At 36.0% G+C, this 17086-nt stretch overlaps 1 protein-coding gene across 2 annotated transcripts in view; it reads right to left on the minus strand.

Annotated features, from left to right (window-relative positions):
• Positions 1 to 17086, minus strand: part of LOC139120497 (uncharacterized) — a 34694-nt gene that overhangs the window by 11866 nt on the left and 5742 nt on the right. For both annotated transcript variants that reach the window (XM_070684958.1, XM_070684957.1), the window contains exons 3-7: positions 15480 to 16727; positions 5969 to 6116; positions 3895 to 3946; positions 2937 to 3041; positions 849 to 1013 (exon numbers count right to left, since the gene is read on the minus strand). In XM_070684958.1, the coding sequence (XP_070541059.1) occupies positions 849 to 1013; positions 2937 to 3041; positions 3895 to 3946; positions 5969 to 6116; positions 15480 to 16727 (1718 nt within the window). The remainder of the gene's footprint in view (positions 1 to 848; positions 1014 to 2936; positions 3042 to 3894; positions 3947 to 5968; positions 6117 to 15479; positions 16728 to 17086) is intronic.

A 17086-nucleotide genomic window follows, 5' to 3' on the forward strand; every position in this document is an offset into this window, starting at 1 on the left:
CATGGGTATGCTACATCCTATTGACCTCTCATAGCCAGCTGTAGTTGCATAGCCATACTACTGGTGAGTTTGCAGGAACAATTCTAACTTAAATTTGAAAATGGTTTCAGTGCCTTTACGAAGCCTGTAAAATACAACTCCCAAGGAGATTTTCTGCTCTGTTTCAGAGAAGCTGTACAATTTCCCCTTGCTGCAGTAACTTTTCCTGACCAAAAGAGGACATAACAGACAAAATCTTCCTTGTCAAGCTTCTCCTGTAAGTTATGTTAGGAATTTACTTTACAGATACTGCTTCTGAAAAATGTAATTATGCCAAGACAGCCTGGGGACGCTAAACTGTTCTCATTTTCAATAACAAAATTTCTATATCTTCCCCCATTTCCCTCTACATAGGCCTAACTTTTACATTAAAATCAATAGGATTGCGAATAACTTAATGATTTCAGGGCTAAGAAAAGATGTCCAATCAATAACTTAATTACAATTATTTTACCCAGTGAACTTAAGCTTTCATAAAACAATGAAAAAATTATTTTGCTTGTATCAGTTTTTTATCATGAAATGAGTTAGTATCTTATTCTGATAATGTGGAAGACAATATGTAGGTATTGTAAGACACACTGAACTGAACAACTCTAACATGATCTTCTTGTTCTTACTGAGGGGCAGTCATATTACATATGTCAAGTACATGTTGTCATGGAGATGAAAATAATCAGTAATAAGGTGGAACATCTGTGCCTTGTAATCATGACCCCCTAACTTACCGTACATGCTACTGAGTTGAGTAGAGAGTGAGTTTACATAGATATACTTTGAGAGATACGTCAAAGAGAAAGAGAACTAACCTTTTCAAGTTGTTTTTTGTGTTCTGGTAACAGTTCACCATCATTGTCCTTCTTTTCAACCTGTGAATCATCATCACTACTGTCTACCAACTTGGCAAATCCTCCCTGATTTATACTCTGTTTCACAGATGCTTGCATTTCAGCTATTTCAGCGGCATTTTTGGCCTGAAGAAAAAGTGACAGACCCATGATATATAAAAAGTCCTTGCCTTTAATTTCATTCAACAAAATAATGTACCGTGGTCCCTTTTTCCTACCCACTGGCAAAAACTGCTTGTGCATATCTACAAATGCCAGTCTCATACCTAGACTACACTGCCTACCAGTAGGAAAACAAAATCAATCCTTATAATTGGTATTATTATGTATTATATCGGTCTTTGACACATAACTTTAAAATTCGATAAAACAGTAAAAAGTTTGATAGGAACTAGACATTTAACTTGACATAGCCTGTTCAGTGAATATATCATACATATAGACACTGAACATTTATGGCTACACACAACAAAATAAATAGACATGTAAAGAAGGGGAAGGTGGGATAGGTCACAGTCCTGGCTGGTCCAAACGATTCTTCATTTACCGAAAATTGCAACAAGTATCGAGAAGGTAACAAAAATTTGCATACTCGTATAACCACATACACTGTCACACACTTCATGTAGTTGTAAATGTATGTGTGTACATGTACACATACATAGGGTAAATACATGAACAGGGCACAGCTAGATTCAAGTTAAGTAAGGTGACAAAGTTGCTGTGTTTTGGCAGTTTTTGGTTAAATACCTAATAAAAGCAAACAGCCAACTTTACACTGATGCCTTCACAGATTTTAGAGAGGCTATTACCTCAATAGAATTGATTTTCTGTCACAGATAGGAAATCGTGACACTGTTTTCTTTATCTTTCTGTCTGTAGGTGGGGGCCCAAAGTGTGTTTTGTCTACCATTCTAAAACTTTTATTCTGATTATGACGCACCTAACAGATTTCTCAATTACACCAAAATGACAAAAACAATGTGCTTTTACTGTTGAACAATCACCATAGACCATTCCTTTCATGGTCAGGTCAAGTGATTGTATAGCAGACAGTAAAGTCAAACTCTCAATCAACATTCACTTTTTTTCTTATTTGAACTTGCTCTGATCAAATTATTCTGGGGAGACCTTAGAATGGTTTCTCAAGGTATGAGTCCAAATGCAGGTATTCACAGGCCACACACTGGCCAAGTAAAGGAGACATGTAGTCCAGTGAATATTCATTGGGTAATCAAATCAAGAGCTTGAATTTTTCAGAAATGTCACCAGAGAGACAGAATACAGTATGTTCTCAGTGTAAAAGGATGTTATTAATGGTGTGCTTCCTCTTATTTTCAAAAACTCAAGGTTGTCACATGACCAACAGGGCAGCAGGAAACATGATTTTGTTAGTCACAACACTGTATAAACATCCCAACAGTTTGTCTCAAATCATGAACACATGGAAAAATTCTCTATGTTGTTGTAATTTCTGTCTGTCAGTATCTTGAAATGAGCTGCTCTGGTGAAAATGCACAATGGTACGCAAGAAAGTAGCACAAACAGTTTTGATTGTTTGTTATTACAGTTACTATCTGTACTGAGAGATGATTTTGAAAACATGACAACATATGCCTGAGGACATTTAGCATTGTGTATGGCCTGATGTAAAGAAGGCATGGAACGGGCATTCAAAAGGGCTTGGAAGATGTATCATAATCCGGGATAATAATCTACAAGCTGTACATCATTGGTGTACAACTGAACAATGGACATGGAATTTCATACAGCATACCAGTGAATTAGTATTGGTCTCTGGGATTTAAAAGATGTGTTAGGTTTGAGTGTCACAGATTATTTGTGTTTGGTGTAAGTCATACTTATCCTGATTTGCATTGGGTTCAAGTGTCACAGATTACTTGTATTTGGTATAAGTCCCACTCATCCTGAATTGCATTGGGTTCAAGTGTCACAGATTACTTGTATTTAGTATAAGTCCTACTCATCCTGATTTGCATTGGGTTCAATTGTCACAGATTACTAGTATTTGGTAAAACTTCTACTCACCCTGATCTGCTTTTCTGCTAAGATGCTGTCCAAAGAATGCTTAAATTTCTTGACCTTTTTACTCTTCAAGACATAAGGCAGACCTTGTGGTGACTGAGAACCAGTCTGTGGATGTAATGAATACTTCAGTCTTTCAGAAATACACACTTCAACAATATTTGAAATAATCTGACACCAGCATTGCATTGAAAGTGTTAGACACAACATTATAATATAAACATGAATGTTTATTATTGTATACCTGCCACATAAATGTGTTTAAATGCATTATTCAACGAACAGCTGAAATGACAATTACTGATGTACAACAGAGGAAAAACAGACAGCAAAACACAGAAATTGTTCATTCTGCACAACCACAAACTATACAGAGAGAACGGTTGAATGTAAAATATCGTACAATTTAACGCTATATGTTTGGGTATTCTCATACACAATCCCAAATAAATACTTGAGGCAATGACTAGTAGTTTAAGATCAAGTAAGCACATTCACTGACATTTCAAATTTCAAGCTGGCATCAATTCTCTGTCAAAACTCTACAGGAAAAACACGATTTTTGACTTTTGCAAAAGCTAGGTGATTAAAGAGTAATTTTCTCTGCATACTTCACAGTAAATCCAAAGACTCTTTAGCACACAAAATAATGGTACACTGAGAGAATTCAAAAACTTGCTCTGGAGGTACATTCTATTTTCATTAAAAATTGTAAGATTAAAGTGTACTGCTACAGGCTTGTAACATCCAGATGTTCCAACCATTTTCAGAACCTCAGAAGGTTTATCTTACAGGCTTCATCCTTTGTGCACCTGGAGCACACCTGTTTGCATAATCTTTTCACAAAGAAACTGACCAATTAGAGACAACTCTGCAATACCCAAATACATAAAACATATCACATTATATCAGATACAGGTAAAACTATGTCTCAATATTCCTAGTTTGCATAGTAACTTACCTCGTCATCTGACAGTATTTCGTCTTTGGGAATTTGTGACGGACTTATTGACCTGAAATCAAGGAAAGATATGCATATACTCAGTCTGGTACATGTATGGTTAAACCTGACTGTGTTAAGGACATCCTTGGGAATAGCAAAAGTCCTAATTGGAAAGTTGCCCTGAACAGACGATTGAAAAATGCCATCCATACTCAACTTGAAACCAAAGCTACAAAAGTCTGCAAATTTCAGCTTGATGGACAGTTGTCTAGATAAGAGATTTCCTATTCACAGAGTCACTCAAACTTCACAGTCGCTCAAACTTCCTTTACTTTGTGTATCTGTTTCAAGTAGTTTTCCAGGACTATCTGACTTTAAAAATAGAATCAACAACGCTTTGCTCCTGTACTTCACAAGCATTTTCATCAACTACTGATATCTAGGCCTGGTCAAATTTCCTGGAAACCTCAGAAAATTACAGAGAAGAAAACTCGGCACATCCTCCCATCAAGGTCACCTCAGAGGTCAACAGAAACAATCATCATGACAACTTTTGACCTAAACAAACAGCTGACACACATAAACTGAAATATCAAACCTAAAAAAACAACAATATCAGGAACAGAGTAAATCACAGAATTTGAGAAGTTCATATTGTCTACAAGTTACAAACAAATTATCTCTCTGCACTCAGCAAAGGGGTAGTTTTTGATTCATACTTTTGCAGTTATGTATTTCTTGAGACTTCTGCAGTTGTGTATCATCATCATTTTGTACACTGATTGACTTTACACAGTATCACGTATTCCCTTTACTCTTGATATAGCAACAACGTTGAGCAAAATTGAGCAACTTTGTCCGCATGTAAAATTGCTTGGGAGAACATTAGTCTCTCTGTAAAAAGCCTTAGGTCAAGTAAATTACTGCAATTGTGGGTCTTGGCCATAACATTCACTAGCTCAAACAGCTTGAGCAAAATGCTGATGAAATCTAAACCTGTATCAAGTCTTACCCTATGACCTTATTCAGGACATAAACCACACAGCATTATATTACCATGCCCTGCCCAGTCACATTTTGATTGGTCGAGCTGAACCACGTGACTGACCACAAATACACAGTAATGGTTTGTTTACATGCCCCTGAATATGCATATGAATAATAAGATTAACAACTCAAAGTATCGTAACTTTACACTTCAAACGTAAACCATAATCAATCACAAAATTAAATGGAGCACTTGTAGGTCAAGTTGAGATACTTTTTCCTGAAAACATCTCCGGATTTGCCAATTTTTTACAGCGTGCATGATAGTGCGTCGTGTATTGCTCAGTTCTGGGGCCCAGTTGTCGTTCGCTCCTGAAATTTTCGGAAATTTTGACGGTTTACTTGGGTTCGCTGATAATATAATGGAAACAACAGACTCCGCTCTGACCATTAACGTTTATTTGTGGGCGCGGGCTCGAGGAAAGCCAAATTAACGGGCTCGGCAAGCCTCGCCCGTTAATTTTTGGCTTTCCTCTCGCCCTTGCCCACAAATAAACGTTAATGGTCAGCGCGTCGTCCGTTATTTCTATATTAATTCAATGCAGAATCCACTGAAATGCAGATGGTTTTTATTATAACATGTCCATATTCAACTTGCCACGTCTCCAGACAAGTACCATAAGTGATCAGAAACACACCAGTCTGGTGAAACAGCAAGCCTTTCTCTATATCTGAACCTATCTCTAGATCCCCATTTTAAATTTTATCCCATGGAGTTAACATAAAGATAGCGGCCAATTTTAATTTCATATATCTGTAATTGTTAGGAATATTGTTTCTGTAGTACCAAACTTTTGCACAATGGTACTGATTTTCATTTGGATTTTGAAAGAGAATGCCTGAAAAAGTTTCCTTGAAGAAAGTTTGAGCAAACATTTGAGTCTTTCACTTTCAAAGCACATACTATATACAAATCAGTGGTGTTTAGCATAGACGTAAATTTGCGGTCTGCGCGTTATCAAGAAACAGAATGATCACAATTATTCTATCAACAACCAAGAAGCTGTTCAACAACAGAGAACATGTCAAAAATAGACATTATTACCTGACAGTTGTGAAGTCGTCCTGCAGTGCCCTCGGTGTTGGAAGAGAAATATCATCATCACTATCATCAGATGACAACGTCAAACTCATATTCCAATCTTCATCTCCTATATGTAATCCCCCAAACTGATCAGCAGCATCTATGGTACCTATTATCAATGAAAGAAAAAATATCAATAAGGAATAGATGTTATGGTAAAATACATAGATCTGTTTCTGATCATCACTAGCATCATTTCAAGACCTGCATGTCATATCTGGGTTTCGTTTCTTTGCACACATGTTTAACAAAATCCTCAACACAGAATATCTAAACGGACTGCTAACACCACAACATTAATGGTTTGTGTTATCATGTCACCGAACTTCACACTTTTTTTGTATGAAGCTGCAAATTTTTCAAATCTCTAGAAACGCCACAATAGAAAGTGGAGGTATTATGCAGTCAGTGAAAATAATAACTCTTGTGGCACTAATCATACATCAAATGTTCAAACTAAATTAATTCAAATCAAATTGCCATGTCACCTTTTTGCCAGTATCAAGGACTAACTAAATGCTAACACACACCTAATTTTTTTTATATAAGAATACAAAAACAAAGTAAAATTCTGAGTTTGCACTAGGCAGGCTTGTAGGTTTTTGGGTGAAATCAGGAAAACAAAAGTTACATTTGTTTGACAATTCCACATTGATTGTATGTCACAACAGTCTACAAATATAGCAACATTCATTTGACACAAACGATGCAAAGGCCATAACACTATATACTATCGGTGTTCTGTTATTATTATTGTGCCACTGGAAACAGCAGCCATGAAATACCATTCCTTTGCCATATGCTACATTTTACACCATTTAAGGTGGTATGCACCTGGTAAGTGAAAGACTGAAAATTTTGCTCAAACTTTTGTCAAGGAATAGTTCACTATTCTTTTACCAAATCAAAAATAAAAATTAGGGTTTACCGTGCAAATTTCGGCACTACTAAGAACAAATTAATCATGATATTTGAAATTCAAAATGGCTGCCATTGCTGTGTTAACTCTGTGGAGAAAAATAAAATTTTCAATTTTTCGAAAAACTAAGACGGTGAAAGGTTTCTTTCACTGAAACCTTTAAAATGAACCCCCACAAGTGTTAGATCAGAAAAGAATTTAACAAGCGTGAGAGTCTGAATATCTGTGCCCGAGGCACGATCGACCTTAACCAATTGCTATACTGTAAAACCACACACAGGAGTATACATTGAACAATATGCTTCCAGACCAGATATCAATAAAGCAGTGGCAGAAAGACTTGTGGCATACAAATGGTCATGTGTCTATGTATGTGTTATTTTCTCTAGCTGGCTGGCAGAAGTTGAAAAATCTGTGAACAGCAAATGAATTTTAAATTGTCTACAAAAAGTTTCAAGCCTTACAAAACCTTAAACAAGCGACCTAGCGGCCGATATAGCTCCGCTGTGTTTATGTAGAGAATAACTATTTTTGACACATGTTGATGAAGAAGGTGGAAATCTTTGATAGCTCAATGCAGTGGCCAGAAAAAAAGTGGCTAAAATAGCTGCAAAAATACACAATTGAGATTTCATCATACTTTGAATATATCACATCAGATCATCCCTGAGAACATGTCAACCAAAGCTATCTGAGTAGTAGTTTTTTGGAGAATAAAATTTTCTGACCAAAAATGGCAACAATTGCCCGGAAAACCAAAATTTGCAGATTTCATCATAATTTCAATAAATATTATTTAGTTCATCTATAGAAACCTTTATACCAAATTTCAAAGCTATCAGATGAGTACTTTTAGAAATACACATTTTTTGACCAAAAATGGCAAAAATTGCCCCAAAAATACAAAATTACAGATTTCATCAGAAATTCAATAAATATTACTTAGCTCATCTGTAGAAACCTGTATACCAAATTTCAAAGCTATCAGACCAGTACTTTTTGAAAAACACATTTTTTGACCAAAAATGGCAAAAATTGCCCCAAAATTACAAAATTGCAGATTTCATCATAATTTCAATAAATATCATTTAGTTCATCTGTAGGAACCTGTATACCAATTTCAAAGCTATCAGATGAGTACTTTTGGAAATACACATTTTTTGACCAAAAATGGCAAAAATTGCCCCAAAAATACAAAACTACAGATTTCATCAGAAATTCAATATATATTACTTAGTTCATCTATAGAAACCTGTATACCAAATTTCAAAACTATCTTTAGAGAAATACATTTTTTGACCAAAATGGCAAAAATTGCCTTAAAAATGCAAATTTGCATATTTCTGCACAATTTGAAGAAATCTGAAATAGATCATCCCTAGGGACATATGTACCACATATCAAAGCTATCTGACTGGTAGTTTGAAGGAGAAGATTTTTAAAGATTTTTTTACCAAAAATGACAAAAATTGCCTTAAAAATACAAATATGCAAATTTCACCACGATTTGAACAAATCTGACTGAAGTCACCCTAAGTAAACTGCATATCAAATTTCAAAGCAATCGGACAAGCGGTTTCAGAGAAGAAGATATTTTTACCAAAAACACCAAAAAATGCCCCCAAAATACAAATATGCAAATTTCACCATGATTTGAACAAACTTAAGTGAGGTCATCCCAAGTGAGCTGCATATAAAATTTCAAAGCAATTGGACTTGCGGTTTCAGAGGAGAAGGCAATTGTTGACGGACGACGACGGACGACGACGGAAAATCAACCTATTTGATAAGCTCCGCGTCGCTGACAGCGGAGCTAAAAACCATGATTTGACTAAAACTGTTGTAATCAATAGTGATGGTGGACCTGTTTACTAGGAATCAGGGTGAACAAGCCATGAAAATTACCATCATAAGAACTTTCAAGTGAGTGTTGCTAATCCAAGGGCCTTGACAGTATCCCTTAGTGAAACCATACGCACAAAATCTAGATTCTGAAAGTGTCTTCTCATAATGACTAGTGAGAAAGACCACATACACTGTGGAGCATTCAGGATATGCATTACTGACTGTTAAGCTAGGGAGTACTGATAGCCAGCCTAGGGGGTCATGATAGTTATGAAGTAAGCGCTGTGAAGAGCTTTAATGCTAGCAAAAGGGTCTCTTTATGGAAAGAGCCTGGTTTTTTGCACAGCTGGGATAAAGTTATTGCATGGGGACTTACCAATATACCCTTGCCTTGCAATGGTTTTCATGACTTTTATCTCATTCAAATAAAAAATTAACTTTTTCATATTAAATTGTACTCCTTATGAATTATAAATATGAAATTTCTATTATTACTCATAAGTTTTCACTATAACAAGCTGTGTGACTTATCCTTCCATTAGCGTAATGATAAACTGAAGTGGAAATCCCACTTTTCATTAAATATAATTACAATCTATATAATACACATTAGCAATAAAAAAATATGTACAAAGATAACATTCCAAATTTATCAACAATATGTACCAGCTATTAAAGACGATTAGTTATAAACTTGTTATTTTCAACCTTGATAATTTATCCCTGATGATTTTAGACTCTAAAACGGTTTCGTCAGAAATGTCTTGCCTCGATGTGCCAGGTTTTGTAAACCATAAAGTTTCAAGTCTGGACGATTAAAATTCATCTTCTCTGTCCTTTTGAATTTTAATATGTCATAGAAAATAGAAATGTAAAAGTACAAAGTACACACACACTTATTGATGATTTAGTTCCTCCTTGCATAAAATCCTACAAGCACAATCATGATTATGTATTGATTGAAAAATGTCGAGTGACAATCCACAATGGCAGAAAACAACATACACTGATAAACGTATGACAAATTTCAATGATGTAATAAAAAACGTTGCATCTAAGTATAGCAAACAGCTCCATTGTCAAGGAGATTGGTGATAACAGCCACTGTAATATATTTTGAAAATTTCAGCCTTCAAATATTACGGCAACAGCATTAATGGTGTCCCTACAGATTTCCAGAGACAGCAATAGATTACTTGTCTGATACATTCTACTGATTAAAAATTTCAAGATGTTGGGTTTTGCACAATTGTAAATCTAGAAAAGTATTTGATACCAAATATAGAACACTATCAGATGATCTGATGGTGTCCACAAAATCATGTCATGCTTAATATTAAACAGAAAATAACAGGCTGTACCAGCAGCAATTATGTCACAAAATTTTGCATTTCACATCTCTGTATTTTCATTTGCATTAGTGCTCTCATCCAGAAATACTTGTTTTTTGGAACGACAAACGGAATGCTCTCTACCCTAACATGTTCAAATCCAGGTACACAAGAACCGTATGATGCAATTTCATCTTACTGCCGGTAAAAACCACCTAACAGTCACACAAAATTCAACAGGACTTACAGAATCTTCATCAGGTAGCTATCTGTTAACTACTACATCAATACCACATTAAAATTAACAACAGATTCCATAAATATAGTTTCTGCTCAATGAATCCATGAAGAGACAACTAAACACAGCTCTGCACTCTGTAAATAAATAGTTACCTCAGTCACATGAGAAAGGTATTACACTGCAATTCTTCAGAGAAGCCAGAAGCAGTGCATGTATCTCCAGTCCCTTGATCTGTTAACCTACAAGCTGTTAAATCTGCTGACAATGCACTGAATGCATACAACTATTGCCTAACCTTGTTCCAGGGCCTCATTTTTTTGTCTTTTATTTTATACAGAGTACCTGGCCATACTTATTACGGTACCATCTGGTTCACCAGGATATTTTTTCAGCATTCATTTATTCTGTTTGTGATCATAAATATTTTCCGACTAAGCTATATTCATCAATATCGGATGTTTCAAGGCAAATATGGATGTTAGTATTTCTGTAGTTATATTGGCTCTGTTTGTAAATGGTTTCAATGGAAAACTGTGTGATTAAGCCTTCTGTAAGGCTGTACAGCATTCTTTGATACCAACATTATCAACAAACACTGTGCTTTGTCACCATTTTGTAGATTAAATTTTAATCAAATACCATGGAAATTTCACAAATTTTACAGGTGTATAAAATCATCATGAAAGCAGGCAATACCACAGAAGTCTGTACTCTGCGAAAATTAACAGTGGTCAATTATGTGCAGTTGTAATGTAGCATCAGCAATGCTTTCCCTTGTAAAGTGAAATTGATCTGGTAAACATGGTACAATTTTATGATCTGCACTGGTAGTACCTACTGTACCTGCAGTAGTATGGCAGAGATTCTGCACACAGAAGAGACTGGTTCATTAACAATGGCTGAAACATCAAATGCAGTGTTTTTGTTCAGGCCGGTACCCGGGTAACATTTACCAGGGTTCCCCAGTCATTTTACTGAGGTTCCCCTTGGTATATCAATGCAATCAGATTTAGGGATAGCAGAAATGTTACCAGGGTTCCAAAATCATTTACCAATGTTCCAGAACCTTAGCAAAAACACTGAAATGAGTGAGACTATGCAGCCATTATGAGCCTTATAACCAATTTGATGGTACTTTCATTCTCCTTCTCTCAAGGGGTCAAAGTTCAACACCGCTACAATGCAGTGTTAGGCATAGTACAGCATACAAAAAATTTTGATGAACTTGCATTCCAAACTATCTCCCATAAGTTCCTTTTGATTTGGAAAACTCACCCATTCAGAGCCCGTCTATGTATATGTATATGCATATGGATGTTTAAATTTAAACATAAAGTTCAAAGCTGCTTCAATGTCATGGTCAGAAAACAGACGGCAAAATTAAACTCAGTAAAAAAGGCTTAATTTTTTTGTAGGTTTTGAACTATAACAATACAAGCTCATGGTGTCAGAACGCAGGCCCATGATGATATGAGGAATCATATTAATAAAGGAGGCATATTCCTGGTCAGAGTAAACAAAGCAACTTGTTTCAACCTCTTCCCCGCATTACAATGAGTACTCAGTGCTACTCTGCAAGTCACTGGAACACTCTGCCTAAAGAAACCCTGTAAAATATTTAAATGATTTCAATAAAATGCTCTTTCCATGACAAAAATGCTATTGAAAATTGGCAGAGCTTTTCTTTGAATATTCGAAATTTGTTGCAAGGTGGTTTATCAAAACAGCGTCTTCAATACCAATGTTATCCTGTAGTGTCTTCTCCACTTGACACATAGTATCAAATTGTTGACACTGTGTCACCTAGACAAAGATGACATTAAAGTTCAGAAAGAACTCCAGATGTTCAGTAGACATCGCCAATCTCAAGGTTTTCACAGATGAGAAGTTTGTGGCATGGCTCAGAATAAATGAGAGGCAAATTGGGCTGACGTCATTGCTATCTTATTAATTTGCAAAAAACAAAATATTTGTGTGCAAATTAGGTTACATTTTGAGCATTCCGTGTTACTGAGATTAGGCTCATACCGGTATGGCCATGACTTTGACTGTGTAGTCTTTAGTGACAATTGACCACTCTGTTTATTAAAGCTCACATGAACAATACTACGGTACTCCAAGTTGACTAACTTGACCAAACACATATTTTGTGTGTAGAACCAAAAATATGATTAAACTATTAAATTCAGGTACTCAAAGTAAATTTTTAGTAAATAGCCATCAACAGGCACAGTACCTGCATTACACATACGACATCTGATGAACTTCTCAGCGGCAAATCATGTTCTTTAATTATTAGTAACAAATAGACATTAATAAAGAAACGCAGTATATTTGCGTATGCTAAGCAAAAAATATTACTGGTGCCGTGGAGTTAAAAATTTATATTAATATACTGGCTTTCTTGATGATGTATAAATTTGTGAATATAAGATGATACCAAAAATGTTACCAAGGTGTAAAATAAGCTAACTTTACTCCCTAAGTCCCTGGATGAAAGTGAGAAATGATGTGCCGCACAATTATTGTAGTTTTGCTACACTTTAGTTTTTCATTCCCAGCAGTCAACCTCTTAATGCTGACACGACATTTGCTGCAATCACTAATCTGAAATCATATAAGCTTACGAGAAGGGCTGGTTGAGTCATCTGTTTGTTTGATATATATGTAAGCCAATTGTATGCATGTAGGTATACAGGAATTTAGAACAGTAGTAAAGTTGTAATAGCTTGTTATAACAACCATGAGGCATCACAGAGTAAATTTGACACATCAAAACCTTATCTTATCAAAAAGCTTGGTTATAGTGACTCTGTATCTAAACATACCGAAGTTGTTTCAAGAACTGCATGTTGGTTGCAGATTTACGACCAAAATATTATCGTGAATACAGGCACAGTAAGGAAAGTGCCGTAGTTTAAGTTGTGTATTATCATGACAATTGACCCGTACTATTTCAATAGTTTCGGTAAATCAAAAGCACTGCTGAAAAGAGAGCATGTATGGTATAGCATTCACAAAGGTTTACTGATGTTGTGTTTGCTATACCGGCACCATTCTTTATCAGCCACTGGCAGGCAATATTTGAAACACTTTCAATACATTTGAAAACAGTCTGCAACCAATATTCAAGTAAGGAGTTAATGTATTCATGTACCTTAGCATCGAATTTATTTCAATGTTTGCTGAGAATAAAATTGATAAGATAGCAAGAAATTTGTCATCACAGGATATAATACAGTCATAGATTTATGACATCAATTAGCTTGAACTTTTGATGAACTATCCATTTTTTGTTGTCTTTGTGAAAGAAACTGTCTTGTTCTAGTCCAAACAATGAGGAAATACCTTGCTTTAAACTGGCCAGCACAGTCTGTATGCCTGTAATGTCAAATGTGCTAACATTGAACATGTGAGTCCTGACAAGAATTTGTCAACAGAAACATAGTGTACTAAGTGCCCTGTTTTGGAATGCAACCCTTTGTATTCAATGTTCTGGGCACCAGAAGAAGAAACTTCTTGTTTTCTAAAGTGAAAAAATAATGTGAATATTGTCAAAAGTTATGGTATGTTTGTCCCTTTATAGTAATGTGTTACTGGTAAATTCAGCTTTTCAAAGGTGCTGACAGGAATTGGGATATCAGTGGAGACACACATTTGAGAATTTTTTAGTGAGCAGATATGATATAAGGTAATCCATGGTGTACAGATATGCAGTTACTGGTTCTGCCTGTAGGACAGCATTTTTGTGAAAGACTTCACTGAAGAAGGAAACGTGAAAATTTAAAAAGAATTTATAATACAGTACTGGTTTGAGCATGGGGTATACCTCCATTTCTGCAAAATACAGAATTTGATGCCTGCCAACTCAAAATAATGTATTGAACAAAAAGCTTCACTTTTGTAATTTCATCAAAATTTGAATAGATGTCTGTACTATCTGAAAATGTCTGTAAGTTTTTTAAACTCATGCTTGACTTAATTCTTCAAAATAGAGTGTGTACACCTTATAATCTATACAGTATAAATATTAGGGGCCACAACCTGATTAGTTCAGAAGAACTATGTTGTGGTCCAAGCTAGAAATGCCTGCTAAATTATAGAACATAAATTTAGCAATTGTACCGATTTCTCTATCTTCATTTTTCCGTGTATTTTTTTTAGTGAATGTAAGTTTATATTTCTAGCGAAATAAACTGAAAACTGAAACTAAATGGTGTGGAAAATGTTAAAGTACGTGAACAACACAAACTACGTTAACACTACAAATTTTCACAGGCAATTGTATGCATTTGGAAGCCTGCCAACATTAGCAACCTTTCAAGCATTGAGCCTAAGTTTTGCCTCGAGATACGATGCATACTGTGTGTGCCGGTACAATGAAAGACTCTGGAATTTTCCTCCAGGAATTGTGAGAAAATTTGTCTTGCCACATTTCATGAAACCTTGCAAACAATTCAGTCAAAAGAAAATTTATTTGGTCAAATAAAATTTTCATGTTGTCATACAAATGAACAGAGATAACAGTTCACTGGACATTTTTGGAAATGAAAAGCCTCAGTTGAAAAATACTGACTTCATCAATTCTGTTTTTACCTATCTGCTATAATCACCTTCTACTATTTAATTGTGAGAACAGTTATTCCAATATTTCATAATGGATTTTATAACCCTACAAAGGAAGTCTACAATCCACAAATGACAAGACTTTCAAGTTTAAGATCTCCAATCATTAATATCAGTTAGTGTTTCTAACAAAACTCCAAGATTTTATCATGTACATCTCAATTTCATTATCTGTTCCCTATCTAAAGTCAGACTGTACTTTCACATATGACATTATGAAAATATGTATTGTCCTTTGAACTTTGAACCTATCAACCAAGAAAAGTTGAAGCAAGCATTTGACAATCGCTGTGATACGTGAAATTCGTGTTTTGATCACTCTCACTTCACCCTTGAAGTAATTTTTGTGTGAAATGTATGTGCATATGTACAATACCTATGTACCAGTATGTACCAGTAAATGTACATACTTATCTCTCTCTCTCTCGCTCTCTCTCTCTCTCTCTCCATTAAATATAATTTCTGTTCTATAACACTCACATCCACTATTAACTGTCTTTCACTACTTACTTTCATAATTCGCTGCATTTGTAGTCTTCTCTCCTGTTGTACCAATATCTTCTTTAAGTTTCTTAACACTGGATACATCCTCAATAGAGTCTTGGCGCGATGTCCCTTCAACTGGATCCATTGTAATATCATCACAACTCTCTGTTTGTTTCTTTTCATTTTGTTCATTACACACATACCCATCATTGATTCCCCTCATTCTATCACGAGCTTCATTTTCATTATCATCATCGTCACTGTCTATCTGAGGTATCCCGGCTGGAGCTTCGTTAAGTTCATTGTCATCTGGTGTGTGATTTGTCTGTTCATGATTTTCACTCTCCTGCATGTCAACATCATCTGGAGTGTCCACATTTCCCTCATGTCTATCCACTCCCTCATCAAGCACATCTACATTCCCCTCAAGCATGTCAACATCCCTCTCAACATCTCCCTCAGCGACAGAAACCTCCTCGGCAATGCACTCACCCACATCAGCACCCTCCTCACCCATTCCTCCTCTTTCAACTCCCACAGCCTCAATGTCAGTCTTTTCTGCGCAATCCTGAGCAGACTCATCAGTAACCGCAGATTTATTTGTAGAATCTGTTAGTTCCCTGAAACCCTCAATCGCTCCTTCACTGGACTTCTTTGGCACAAGGATACCTTTCAGCTTGGAAAGATTTAACATTGAAGCCGTGATACTGGGCTTCTTTTTCATGTTTTCCACCTTGTGTTCATTATCACAGGTACCAGACTTTTCTCCGGACTTCACAGAGTTTTCAGCTCCGTTGGCTGACGTTAGTTCTTGGAAGAGACTAATAACCCCATACTGTTTTGTCCTGTCACAGTTTTCCGCCTCTGTTACCCTTGCTTGCTGCACATCACTGGCTTGTTTTCCATTGTCGGTGCACTCTTCTCTTTCTGATTCCTGACTGAATGACAGTCTTCGGTTCATCAGTTTGTCATTGAAAGGTGATGAGAGAACGCTCTGTTGAAGCCTCCTCTTTGCCTTGTCTGATATCTGCAAGTTCAAACTTCTCACCTTCTCCACAACGACTTTCTGATCTTGTTGAAGCTGGCTCTGCTGGGGCTTTTGTTTACCGTGATAATCGTCACCAGGTTTCGACTTTTGCAATTTTTGTTTGCCCAGAGGCGACTGCGCTAACTTTGCTTTGAATTCCTGTTTCCTCGATGTCGGAATCTTCAAGTTGATAGATCCCTTTTGTCGTTTCGCCGATGCTGAATGATGACCACTGACTGTCTTGTCTGTGAAATTAGGAAAGAGGAACATGCAACTTATGTGGTGGACAATTTTGCGTGTGTGATACACTGATTCAAATGGAGTTTTTATGTTTTCCTGTTTACTTCCGTTGCCTGTCATGAAATAAGATGTTCAGATCACAAAGTATCTCCGTAATCCTACACACTAATAAAACAAATCTAACAATGATTGAATTGACTCAAGTTCAAATGCATTATTTCACCACGAGCATAACTTTGTGGCATTAACTCTTTGTTGCTTTCAAATAACCATTGCTAAGGTCTCACAAATCCAAAACCTGCATTTGATGCCAAGTTGGACACCGACTGCGGGACTTTTAAATATGACCCTAACAGTACAACCA

Source organism: Ptychodera flava, chromosome 20 (assembly GCF_041260155.1).
Source record: "Ptychodera flava strain L36383 chromosome 20, AS_Pfla_20210202, whole genome shotgun sequence".
Classification (NCBI taxonomy): Eukaryota; Metazoa; Hemichordata; class Enteropneusta; family Ptychoderidae; genus Ptychodera; species Ptychodera flava.